Below are 11427 nucleotides of genomic sequence, written 5' to 3' on the forward strand. Positions count from 1 at the left end.
GCCGGCCGCCGCCCCGCCCCGGCGCCGCCGTTCTTCAAAGGCCCTGTGGTGGCGACCGCTGCGGCCGCGCCCTGTCAGTGCCGGGACCGCCCGCGGCGGGTGAGAGGGCGGGGCCGGTCCGCACTAAGCGGCTCCGCGACCGCTCCGCGCCCACCGCGAGGCGGTGCCCGCCACAAAGATGGCGCCGGGCGGGCGGGGTGACCGCGCAGCCTTTGCGCATGCGCCAAGCAATTCCCTCAAGCGCGGGCTCCACTTCGCGCACGCGCTCCACGCCCGCGGCCCCGGCGCAAGATGGCGGCGGCGGGGCGGGCGAGGCGGAGGTGGGGCGGCGGCGGTGGCGGACGCAGTGGTGCCCGGTGCCTGCAGCCCCTAGCCTCACGCCCAGGTAAGCGGCGCAACCTCGTGGCCGCGGCCCGCGGCGCAGGAGGAGGCGGCGGGGGCGGGCGGCGGCGGCGGAGGGGAAGCGGCGCAGGCCCGCGGCCGCCATCTTAGAGCGCGGCCGCCACTGCCGCCGCGCCCCCGCTGTTCCCCCGCCGCGCCTGCGCTTCCCGCGGCCCCTCCCCGCGGCGCCGTAACGGGCTCCTGTCTCCGCAGCCGCCCCCGCGGCCCAGGCGCGGGACGCCCCGCTATGAGGATGCGGCCCCGGCGCGCCAGCGGCGAGCACGGAGCGACGGCCACGCGTCCCGCCAGGCAGCCCGCCACCGTAAGTACCCGCCCGGCCGGCCGCCGCCCCGCTTAGGCCGCGCCCCCGGACCGCTCCCGGCCAGACTGCAGAGTTGTCGCCGTCGCCGCCTCCTCTCCGCACTCGCTGGGCGCCCGTGGCCGCCCGCCGGCCCCGGCCCGCCGCGCCGAGGAGCTCCATGCCGTCTTCGTCGCTGGCAGGGCAGCCCCAGGAGGTTCCCGGCCGCTTCCCCGCGCAGACACGGTGGCCCGGGCCCCAGTGCTCGTGCTGCCCCGGGAGCGCTGTGCTGCTCAGCTCCGGGTTCGCCGGCCGGCCCTCGGGAAGGGGATGGGTACCGATGGAGGAGGCGGTGGCCCGGCTCCCAGCCTCCTGGAGCAGCCCTGGTTCTGGGATGGGGGAGAACCGCGGGGTTGTCCCGGGGGGCTGTCGCTGATCTCCTTTGTCCGCATTTGCTGTTGTCTTGTACAAAATTCTACCTCGGTGAAATGGAAATGAATACCGGTCCTGTTTGCTGTACTTCTTTACTCTGTGTCTCCTTACCCCTCACTGTGGTCTCTGGTTGTGCTGCTGCTCTAGGTTGTAAGCTCTCTGGGCAGGGACAGCATTGTACCGTGTTTGTGAAGCACTGTATGCATTGCCATGGTGTATAAAAACATACCGTAATCACCATAAAATGCTTCCTCTGGATCCCTGTCACTGTCTAAGTCCCAGTGTAGTTACATAAAAGTAGAGTGGCTTCTGCCAGGATTCCTGTTAGTTTGGCTGTTTCCTTTTCCCAGACCTTAAGGGTACTTGGATTTAATACTTGTTAACACTGATCAAGTGATAAAGCTTCTTGTCTACTTCCCCCATTCCAGTTTATCCATAAATGGGAGGAGACAGAGCCAGTGACCCTATTTGACAGCTCTTTTGAGCGATGGGTGGTGAAAAACACTGGCAGGTCACTGGAACTGGCATGTGCCATCCAAGCTGGCCAGGGCTCTGCCCAGCGCTGTCTGTGAATCCTGACATACATCACTTTGGGAGCTCTGGTCCCGCCAGTACACACCAGTTCACTCCAGCGTGTGCTCTGTGTAACGTGCAGGACACAGCAGCAGCTACATGTGCAAGTGTAGCTTTAGTTTGAGGAGGAGGGACTAAACATCCTTCAGAGGTTCCCCGCAGGCCCGCGGTCTCCGGGGTCCCTGTGCCCACGGCTGATACGAGCCCGAGCTCTGCCGCTGTCCCAGCTCACCTGGGCGCCTTTGTGAAATGACTGTAAGGACATGGTGGGGTTGGAGTTCAGGAGGGAGTGTGAGATTGCACAATGCTTACTGCTGAGGCCGTTAAAGGTCCCCAGTTGTGTCCTGTGCTCTGTGGTAGGCACGGGGTGTTACCTGCTTGCTCTGGCGCAGAGCCAAACACCAGGCGTCCAACGTCCCACACCTTTCCTTGTGTACTCTGCCTGGAAGGATGGAAACATCTTCCGAGGGGCTGAAGGAATTGAATTCTTCAGTGCTGGTCTCAGCCAATGCTGTGGGCAGCTGAGCTACTGCCCACTCACTCTTGACCACTGTTTGCTCCTGCCATTCTGTTGTTCTGAAATAGCCACTGGCCTTTATGCGCAGGAGGGGCAGCGAAGGTTTCAAATCCAAGTGACTTAGCCCCCAAAATATCCAGAGTTTTTATTGAAGAGCTCCTGGACATGGCTCCTGCCAGGTGCTGTGCTGCTCAGGTGAGGAGCACGCTATGCACAGCATTGTGTTGCTGCTGCCCTGAGTGTGCTGGTGTGTGCTGTCGGGTGTCTCTAAAGCCTGAATAGAGTTAAGTGTCTGAGGTAGCTGGGAATTATGTAAAATGCCTTGTTTCCCCCCAGTTCATTGCCAATGTGTTTTGAGCTGCCAGAGAAGAGCAATCTGCGGCGCTGTTTCAGAAACTTCCCCAGGGGAAGAATGGTGACTAAGAGAGGAAAAGCCTGGCTGTTTCCAGCTGGCAACATTAAATTATGATTAAGAGGAGCTTTATTGTTCCAACAGACCTTCTTTTGCATAACTGTTGTTATGCAGATGAAAAAGCAGCAAGGGCCAGAACAGCTGGCTGAGGCCCTGCTTGTGGGACTGGGCCTAGGACTAGGACATGGCGGCCTGGGACATGCAGAGGGTAATAATTTGGGAGCTTCTGACTCCTAGCCTGTGGTTTTCTAAACCACAGAAGTTGTTAGTGAACCTCCAGGGCTATTTTATATAGCAGATTTTTTTTTTTTTAATTAAAGCCTTTTGTTGAAATGATGTGCAGTTATGTGTGTGTGAGTTGATTTAAACTCTCTGAGGATAACAGATCAGACCTGGCCAGTGGTATTGGTGTGGCAGAAGGTGGCACATAATTATAGAGGAGCCTATGTTATTTTTTACAATCTGATGTTTCTTTGGAGAGATCTAACTGAAAAGGGAATATTTTGGATACTGGCCTGAAGAACACCCTGGCTAACCCTATTTAACACTGAGCATTCCTCATAGCTAGTTGTGTCCAGGATAACAGGTGTTTTTAAGGACTGAGGTGCTGTTTGTGTGTACTGGTTCAGTCACTGTTTTATTATCAGAATGAACTTGTATTGCTACACCTGAGTGCGCCAAGCAGATCTGGGACCTTTCCTACTGTAACACTGGATATTGCTCTGGTTTTTTCTAGTGTGGTTGCTGAGAAATGGCCAATGAGAATCACAGAAGCCCTGCGGAGGAAGCGTCTCTCATGAGTCACTCACCTGGCACCTCCAACCAGAACCAGCCCAGCTCCCCCAAACCCATGCGCCTGGTACAGGACCTGCCAGGTACCGACTGCCTTCGGGAATTCTGCAGGGCCCTGGGAATAGGGAGGGGGATGAAGCAAGGCTGCCAAGGCAGGCTGGCAATGGTGTGTGTTTCAGAGTGTGCTGTGACAGTGCTGGGCACCTGCAGGGCAGGTCTGTTGTGCAGGATGCTCCTCTCCTGACTCTCGCTGTCCTCTCAGATGAGCTGGTGCAGGCTGGCTGGGAGAAGTGCTGGAGCAAGCGGGAGAACCGCCCGTACTATTTCAACCGCTTCACGAACCAGTCTCTGTGGGAAATGCCTGTGCTGGGACAGCACGATGTCATAGTAAGTGCTCACTCACCTTGGGGGGCTGTGCCAGGATTGAGGTGTTCATGGTCTGTGGACCTCAGATTACAGGTGTGGGAGGGTCTTCTGTGCCTTCAGAGCTCCTTGCTCAGTCCATTGTCTGGCACAATTTGGGGGAAGTATTCCTCTGTCAGGTGCCTGTCAGGTGATGCTGTTCCAGGAGTCATGCACCACTCAAAGAACAGTCAGCGTGGGGGATTTGTGATGAGTTTTTCTCATTAAAGTATTTTTAAAAAGCATACAGACATCTACAAAATAATCTTTCAGCTTTGTGAAGGTCTGACTAGGGCTGTCCTTATTTCCATCCGCATGGGAGCAGTGCAGTGGGAGCTGCAGTGGCAGTGGGTGAGCTTGACATGTGCTGTTGTTGTTTGGACTCTCATAGTCAGACCCTCTGGGACTGAACGCAGCTCCAATGCCACTGGAAGGTGGAGTGGCAGATGCCTCTGTGGAGAGCAAGCAGAGGAAGAGGAGGTTCTCAGAGGAGGTTCCACCAAGTGGCAACAGTGTGAAGAAGCCTAAGGTGGGTGTGGTGCTCTGAGACAAACCTGTGCAGCCTGAAACCAGGGGGGACTGGAGAGCTCATGGGGGTTCTCCCATGTGGTGTTCTGGTGTGGGACTGTTTGGTTCACTGGGCTGCTTCTCCTTTACCTGTCTCTCTGGTGCAGTAATTCATCTTTCACACACACACAGGCGGATGTCCCAGGGAACCCAACTGCTCAGCCAGTCCCCAGCTCTCCCAGTATTCCAGGAACTTCTGTTTTGAAGGCATGGTGTGTTTCACCTGAAGACAAACAGCAGGCAGCTCTTCTACGACCAACTGAGTGAGTTGTCATCATTTGTTTTCTGTTTCTTTCTCAGTGAAGTCTTTGAGACACACAGGTTTCCAGACATCTTTGAGAAACCTGAGGGATTCATCATTGCCAGGAGTTTTGATAGTTTGGTTTCCTGGCTGGTGGAACAGCCCAAGGAAGCATCTTTAAAAATAGTATTTGATAATTAACCAATGATCTGGTTATCCTGATGACATTTGCTTCTGCCGCAGAGTATACTGGGACCTGGATATTCAGACAAATGCTGTGATTAAGCAGAGGGCACCATCAGAAGTGCTTTCTCCACACCCGGAGGTGGAGCTGCTCCGGTCCCAGCTCATTCTCAAGTTGCGGCAGCATTACCGTGAGCTCTGCCAGCAGCGAGAAGGTGAGTTTCTGTTGGGTTCCTTTGATTTCCTTCTCAGTTCTGCAGTGCTGTGGTGATCTACCTTTTGTTTTATGCCTGTCTAGTCCCTGTGTTCTCTTTTTGTGATGGTTATATACTCTGTGACATTGTTGGTTAATTGATTAGGCAGAACTTTATGTGATGATCCTTATCAGAGCTACTGGGCATTTCTGTATTTTATTGAATAGACCCTTCTTCTGTGCGTCTCCAGGGATTGACCCGCCGAGGGAGTCATTTAATCGCTGGATGCTGGAGAGGAAAGTGGTTGATAAAGGGACAGATCCTCTTTTACCAAGTGACTGCGAGCCAGTAGTGTCCCCTTCCATGTTCAGAGAGATCATGAATGACATTCCCATCAGGTACTGTTCACAGACAGAGCACCTTGTTGGGGTGGTTCTGGGTCGGTCTGATCTGGTGATTTACCTGCCACAGTTCTGCTGTGGTGCTTCCTTTGGCTGATGAAGTGGTTGGATGCTGGTGAAGGAAAGCTGGGGAACTGAACCTGGCTTCCATGCCTTTGTGAGACTCATGCATATGAATTTATCTTACCTCAGGTTATCCAGAATTAAGTTCCGTGAGGAAGCCAAGAGGCTGCTCTTCAAGTATGCTGAGGCTGCAAAACGACTGATTGAATCCAGGTGGGAACTCTTCTTGCAGTGCTGTCACATTCCGAAAACACAAAAGGACTGTAGGGGCTTCTCATCCTGCCTTATCCAGCACTGGTGATAATGTTATTGAGGAAAAGCAAGGTTAGGAACATACAGATGAAAAACAGTAGTGCTGGAGCTATCTTTTGATAGTGACGTTACTGTAAAATGTAATACTGGGCAGCTGAATGTGTGCGGAGACAATGAAGTACTGGGTGTGGAATGTCTTCTGTTATCCCTGAGATAAAATCAGAAGTGCTTGGGCACTCACTGCTGTTGCAGAGCAACAAGCTTTGAGTGGCATTTTGTATACAGGGTACAGTTTTCCTGACCAGTTCTGCCACAGGAGACAGAACTGAGGAAGATAGTGAGGGAGAACCTTGCGGGGAAAAGGAAAAGCTTGTAAACAGGGTAGTTTTCTCAGAGTCTCAAGCGCCTAGCAGTACTTGAAAATTAGAGGCAGTATCAAAATGGACCATTGCCATGACAAATAAAGGCTTTGTGGGCCTCTCCTGTTGCAGAGAGGACAGCAGCCAGTTACACCAAGTTTTGGAGAGAGCATGGTAGTCTGCAATCATGCAAACATCTGGAAGGCCTTTCCAGAGAACTGGAGGGGAGTGACTGGGATGGGCCTCAAGGAAGTGTCAGTGTCCGCATTCCCCACTGATAGTAAACTTTGGTGGTGGGTGGAATTCCTTGCTGTGCAGCCATGAGTTAAATTTTGCCTCTGTTTTTGCAGGAGTGCTTCTCCAGATAGCAGGAAGGTGGTGAAGTGGAATGTGGAGGACACTTTCAGCTGGCTGCGACGGGACCATTCTGCCTCCAAGGAGGACTACATGGTCAGTGTGCCACTAATGTGTGGCTGTGCACAGGGAGCTGGGGAGGGGGCATGTGGGGACAGGTCCAGGTCCTTCTGGAGATGGCTGCCATTGCCTCCCCTCAGTGTCTGCCATGGGAGAGCAGCCTGGAGACACTGAAGACCCCTGGAGAGCCAGCGGCGGCTGTGTGAGAGACTCTGGTTCTCTGTTTCCACAGGACCGCCTGGAGCACTTACGCAAACAGTGTGGGCCCCATGTGTCTGCTGCAGCCAAGGACTCTGTCGAAGGCATCTGCAGTAAAATTTACTACATATCCTTGGAATACGTCAAGCGCATCCGGGAGAAGCATCTTGCCATACTCAAAGAGAACAATATCTCTGGTACGCAGCCAGCTTTGGAGAGCTGTAGAGCTACAGCACTGCACTTAAAAGGACCCGTGGTCTGGCCTGTCCTTACTCAGAGAGCGTTACCTATTGGGAGGGCAGCTCTGTCTCCAAAAGTCAGAAAGTCTGTGTTTCAGAGTAAAAAACAGGCAGTCCAGCATAGGCCTCAGCTTTCAGTCACAGTGTCTGTGCAGTGACAGACTGTCTTCCGTCAGGTGCTGTGACCAGCTGTAACATCAGGTACTATAAATATGTGATTTGCCAGGATGAAGTAGCTTGTTAGGAGCAGGTCACGCTGAACAGGGCATTTTTTTATTTCACTGGACCGTGAAGATTGATCCCGAATACCCTTGGCTTCTCACAGGCTACCTTTCTGTTCATTCTCTGTAGCTGAGGTAGAAGCTCCTGAGGTGCAGGACAGGCTGGTATACTGCTACCCTGTGAGACTGGCCATCCCCTCCCCGCCGCTGCCCAGCGTGGAGATGCACATGGAGAACAACGTGGCGTGTGTGCGGTACAAGGGGGAGATGGTCAAAGTCAGCCGCAACTACTTCAGCAAGCTGGTAAGGGCTGCGTGCTGACTCTGCTGCCCCTCGGGGCAGTGTCATCTCCTGGGCAGGGTTGGGCAGAGGCTCGTCAACTATCCCTGCAGGGCTGTCCGACAATGCCATGGCCATGAGGACAGCTACTCTCACCTTAGCTGGGGTCAGGCTCTGCTGGGAGTGTTTCCCAAGTGTTGGGTGTGTGCTCTGAATACGTGTGTGCTCTGAATCTGTGCTGCTAGAACATTGTACTCAAACCAAGGCAACCCTTGCTGAGAGACACGTGCTGCTGTGGTGGTTCATTCATTTAATGTTAGTGACAAGCTGGTGGCTCACACAGTGACAGCAGATGTGCTGACAGCTCCCTGCAGAGCCCACCTGCTCCTCAGCCTCCCTCTCCCTGTCACAATGTGCATGTATCACTGTAGCTTGGCTGTTCCTGGTGTATTCAGTGGCTGGGCTTTCTCTTCCAGTGGCTTCTGTATCGGTACAGCTGCATCGACGACTCGGGCTTTGAAAAGTTCCTGCCTAGGGTTTGGTGCCTTCTCCGTCGATATCAGGTACCGTCCCTCCACAGCTGTTTATCAGAAAGCCTTAGAAGCACTGGGAACTTGTCTTTGCTCTGGGAAAGGGTCACAACTTTGGAAGCCTGGAGCAACAACAGGGTTTAAACTGGGTCTGTAATGAGCTCATGCCATGCTGAGGTAGGACTGGACTGGGGAGCAGTTGTGGTCTTGACACAAGACCTCGGTGTGGGTAAAGATTTTTGTGAAGGAAGCCTTCAGTAGCTCTGACTCTGAAGGGCAGCTGAAGAGTCCCTTGGGTACAAGAGAAAACTGATGATTTTGTGGGGTCAGATGGGATAAAATCTCTAAAGAACATTCTTGGGTATGTGCAGAGACCTAAACGAATTTGAGAAAGAATGCAGGGGCCCTGCATACCTAGAGGAGTGGTTGCATGGACATGTGGCCCTGGGTCTGTGGTCAGTGAAGGGAGCAGCAGAAACAGTGAGTGCAGGCACAGCTCACCAGCGTTTGCTCTCCTCAGATGATGTTCGGTGTGGGGCTGTATGAAGGGACTGGTCTGCAAGGGGCACTTCCTGTGCACATCTTTGAAGCCCTCCACAAACTCTTCGGAGTGAGTTTTGAATGCTTTGCCTCGCCCCTGAATTGCTATTTCAAACAGTACTGTTCAGCCTTCTTGGACACAGACGGGTATTTTGGATCCAGGGGGTGAGTATTATGTTCCCTTGCTCTGTGTGGGTGTGGGTGCGTGCCCATGAGATGACTCAGGACGGACTGATGGGGATCTTTGCCTCTTTCTGCAGCCCGTGCCTGGATTTCTTCCCTATAAGTGGTTCTTTTGAGGCAAATCCTCCGTTCTGTGAGGAGCTGATGGATGCCATGGTGTCTCACTTTGAGGTATGTCTGCTCACCAGTGGGGTTGTTTTGGGATGGAGCTGTGCTGTCCATCCTCTGCCCCCCACCACTCCTGCACCCTGAGGGCAGGGACAGATGACTGACAGCTGGTACTGCTCTTGAAGCAGATGCATTTCCTTTCTGTAGAGCTCATTAAACACGTCATTGCTCAGTCAGTGCTGAGATTGTTCCTTTTCTTCTTGCACTAGAAACTGCTGGAGAGCTCCAGCGAGCCGCTCTCCTTCATTGTCTTCATCCCTGAGTGGCGGGACCCCCCCACACCAGCCCTGACGCGCATGGAGCAGAGCAAGTTCAAGCGACACCAGCTCATCCTGCCGGCCTTCGATCACGAGTACCGCAGCGGGTCCCAGCACGTCTGCAAAAAGTAGGCTTTGTTCTCAGATCCTTCTGGGAACACGGCTCTGAAGCTGTGTGACAGAAATATCCTCTCCCAAGCTGAAATCAGTGGGAAGCAGGGAGCAGGCAAGGACAAGCGCAGCACATCATCACTCTGGGTGTTTAGGATGGGCAGACAGCATGGTGAATTCAACTTCTGTTTAATGACTGCTAACTTTAGCTTTTGAGAGGTGTATGCCTTGGGCACAAGTCCAGCTGGAACAGGTCACACCTGTGGCACTGATCTGTGCCTCTGCCAGCCCTCAGGCCTGGTAGCTTACTGTGTGGCAGCAGCTGGATGTCCCTGGGGGAACAGAGGCAAGGGGCAGTGGGGGGCTTGGTCCCCAGTGGGGCAGGCTGGCCTCTGCTCTGCTGCTGAGGCAACAAGTTTGAGCAACAACTGTTTTAAGCAACAAGTACCTCAACACTGAAGTTGTTACCTGCTTAGGACTGATGCCTCACTGTGCTGAGTCCCCTCAGGCTCCAGCACATGCGTGTACTGGCAGGGAGTGATGGGGTTCTGCAGCATGAGTGCTCTGGAAGCTCAAGATCCTCTACTGTATTCAGAACTGCCTGAGGCTGCACTGAGCCTCCCTTCTTAGAATAATGAGAGAAGGGACTGGACAAATACTTGTCCTAGTGCAGGCAGGATGAGGATGAGCAGGTGTCAAGGGCTTTGGGTGGGGCCCAGGGGAGGTGCTGATGCCTGTGCTTTTCCCTTGCAGGGAGGAGATGTACTACAAGGCTGTGCACAACACAGCCGTCCTCTTCCTGCAGAACAGCGCCGGCTTTGCCAAGTGGGAGCCCACGCCGGAGCGGCTGCAGGAGCTCATTGCAGCCTACAAGCATTCGGGCCGGACCCTCAGCTCCTCATCTTCCTCCTCCTCGTCCTCATCCTCCTCCTCCTCCACAGCGGACAAAGAGCGGGAGCTGGGCCGAGAGCAGAGCAGCAGCCGAGAGACTAATCCCAACTAAGGCAGAGGTGCGAGGCAGCAGGGGAGGTGCCGGTGGCCCCGGGGGAGGCTGGCCGGGGCAGCAGAGACTGCTGGCTGCACAGCACCGGCCCGGGACTCCTGCGCAGCAGCTCCACGGCACCTGCTCTCCTCTGCGAACTGCACGCCAGCCCCCAGGAGCCGGGAGCGCCCGGCGGCCGGTGGGAGAGGAGGCTCAGCCGCAGCCCTCACCAGGGGTGAGGGAGCCCAGTGCGGCACGGCAGGAGGAGCCGGCAGCTCCGCGTCGCCGGAGCGCCGAGGGAAGGGACAGCCAGAGCTGGGACGCGCGCGCGAGCAGAAGGATGGCGGAACGGATGGAGGGATGGATGGCAAGCGCGAGTGCTGGGCGCTGAGCGCCGCAGCCGGAGGGGCCCCGGCAGGAGAGGGACGGGCAGAGCCCGGGGGCTCCTGCGGCCGGACTGGCCCCAGCATGGCTCCGTGTCCATAGTGTAAATAGTTCTGTCTGCGGCGCCCACGCTCCTCGTGGGCCTGCTCCCATCGCATCTGTGTTTCTCATGTGTGAGTCCCGTGTTCACTGACATTGTGTCCCAGAGAGGGGGGGAGCAGAGGAGAAGAGTTTCTTTGGTGTGTAAAGATGTCTTTGCAGCTGTTCTGTAGTCATTGTGGTTTTTACGCGGAGCCTCCGGGCTTTATTTAACCTCCTTGGGTTTTGTTTTGTAAGGATTAATTTAACACCGCTAACCATTTTATTACTTTTATCGAGAAGAGCAAAGTCTATTTTTGATTTCTGTTTCCTAGTTCTTAGGAACATTAAAACCAGCATACAGCTCTGCTTGTGTCCATGACTTGATTTCTTTGGTGTCTGGGGTGTGTGCCCCTGTCTGGTCTCTGCCTGGATGGAAGGTAGAAAAATGCTGGGATTTGGTTTTTCAGAACTATCTGGCATCTGTCATGTTCCGGGCAGCCCTGCCCTCCTGGTGAGTTTAGTTTCCTAATGACCAGTGTGAGCCCCTGAAGCAGCCTGGCTACTGCACTGCTCCAGTGAGGTTTTGGTGCTGTCCCATGGGAGAAGTGCAGGGGAGTGCACTGCCTTTGGACTCGTTGGGGCAGGCAGCACAGCCAGCCTCTCCTGTGGGTTGCCAGCTGCGGGACCAGTGCCACAGAAGTGACAGTGCCACCCTGAGGTGAGCAGGAATTGTCCAGCCTCAGATGCTGCTCACTCCCAGAGGCTTCACAGCT

General features: G+C 54.7%; 1 protein-coding gene across 2 annotated transcripts; it reads left to right on the plus strand.

The window, feature by feature from the left end:
* Positions 1–259: 259 nt before the first annotated feature.
* PCIF1 (phosphorylated CTD interacting factor 1) lies at positions 260–11020 on the plus strand. 2 transcript variants are annotated; one of them, XM_066198815.1, is made up of 17 exons: positions 260–385; positions 595–703; positions 3350–3488; positions 3668–3792; positions 4199–4336; positions 4507–4637; positions 4859–5013; positions 5243–5390; positions 5586–5669; positions 6418–6517; positions 6714–6876; positions 7270–7442; positions 7895–7981; positions 8469–8653; positions 8749–8842; positions 9049–9224; positions 9961–11020. In XM_066198815.1, exons 3-17 carry the CDS (start codon positions 3365–3367, stop codon positions 10208–10210), a joined length of 2133 nt encoding a protein of 710 aa, XP_066054912.1. In that variant the 5' UTR covers positions 260–385; positions 595–703; positions 3350–3364; the 3' UTR covers positions 10211–11020. The 2 variants fall into 2 exon arrangements, with proteins under 2 accessions (XP_066054912.1, XP_066054913.1); XM_066198816.1 differs by lacking the exons at positions 260–385; positions 595–703 and having other exon boundaries at positions 1849–3488.
* Positions 11021–11427: the final 407 nt, after the last annotated feature.

This window comes from Chamaea fasciata, unplaced genomic scaffold (genome assembly GCF_029207755.1).
Source record: "Chamaea fasciata isolate MVZ Bird 193981 ecotype frontalis unplaced genomic scaffold, bChaFas1.0.hap1 SCAF_17, whole genome shotgun sequence".
NCBI classification, from domain to species: domain Eukaryota; kingdom Metazoa; phylum Chordata; class Aves; order Passeriformes; family Sylviidae; genus Chamaea; species Chamaea fasciata.

Bases quoted from the DNA above. Each gene is read 5' to 3' on its own strand.
- PCIF1 (XM_066198815.1), top strand. From the start codon at position 3,365: ATGGCCAATGAGAATCACAGAAGCCCTGCGGAGGAAGCGTCTCTCATG. The intron at 5,391-5,585 runs GTACTGTTCACA...ATCTTACCTCAG, and splicing joins ATGAATGACATTCCCATCAG to GTTATCCAGAATTAAGTTCC. The intron at 7,982-8,468 runs GTACCGTCCCTC...TGCTCTCCTCAG, and splicing joins GCCTTCTCCGTCGATATCAG to ATGATGTTCGGTGTGGGGCT.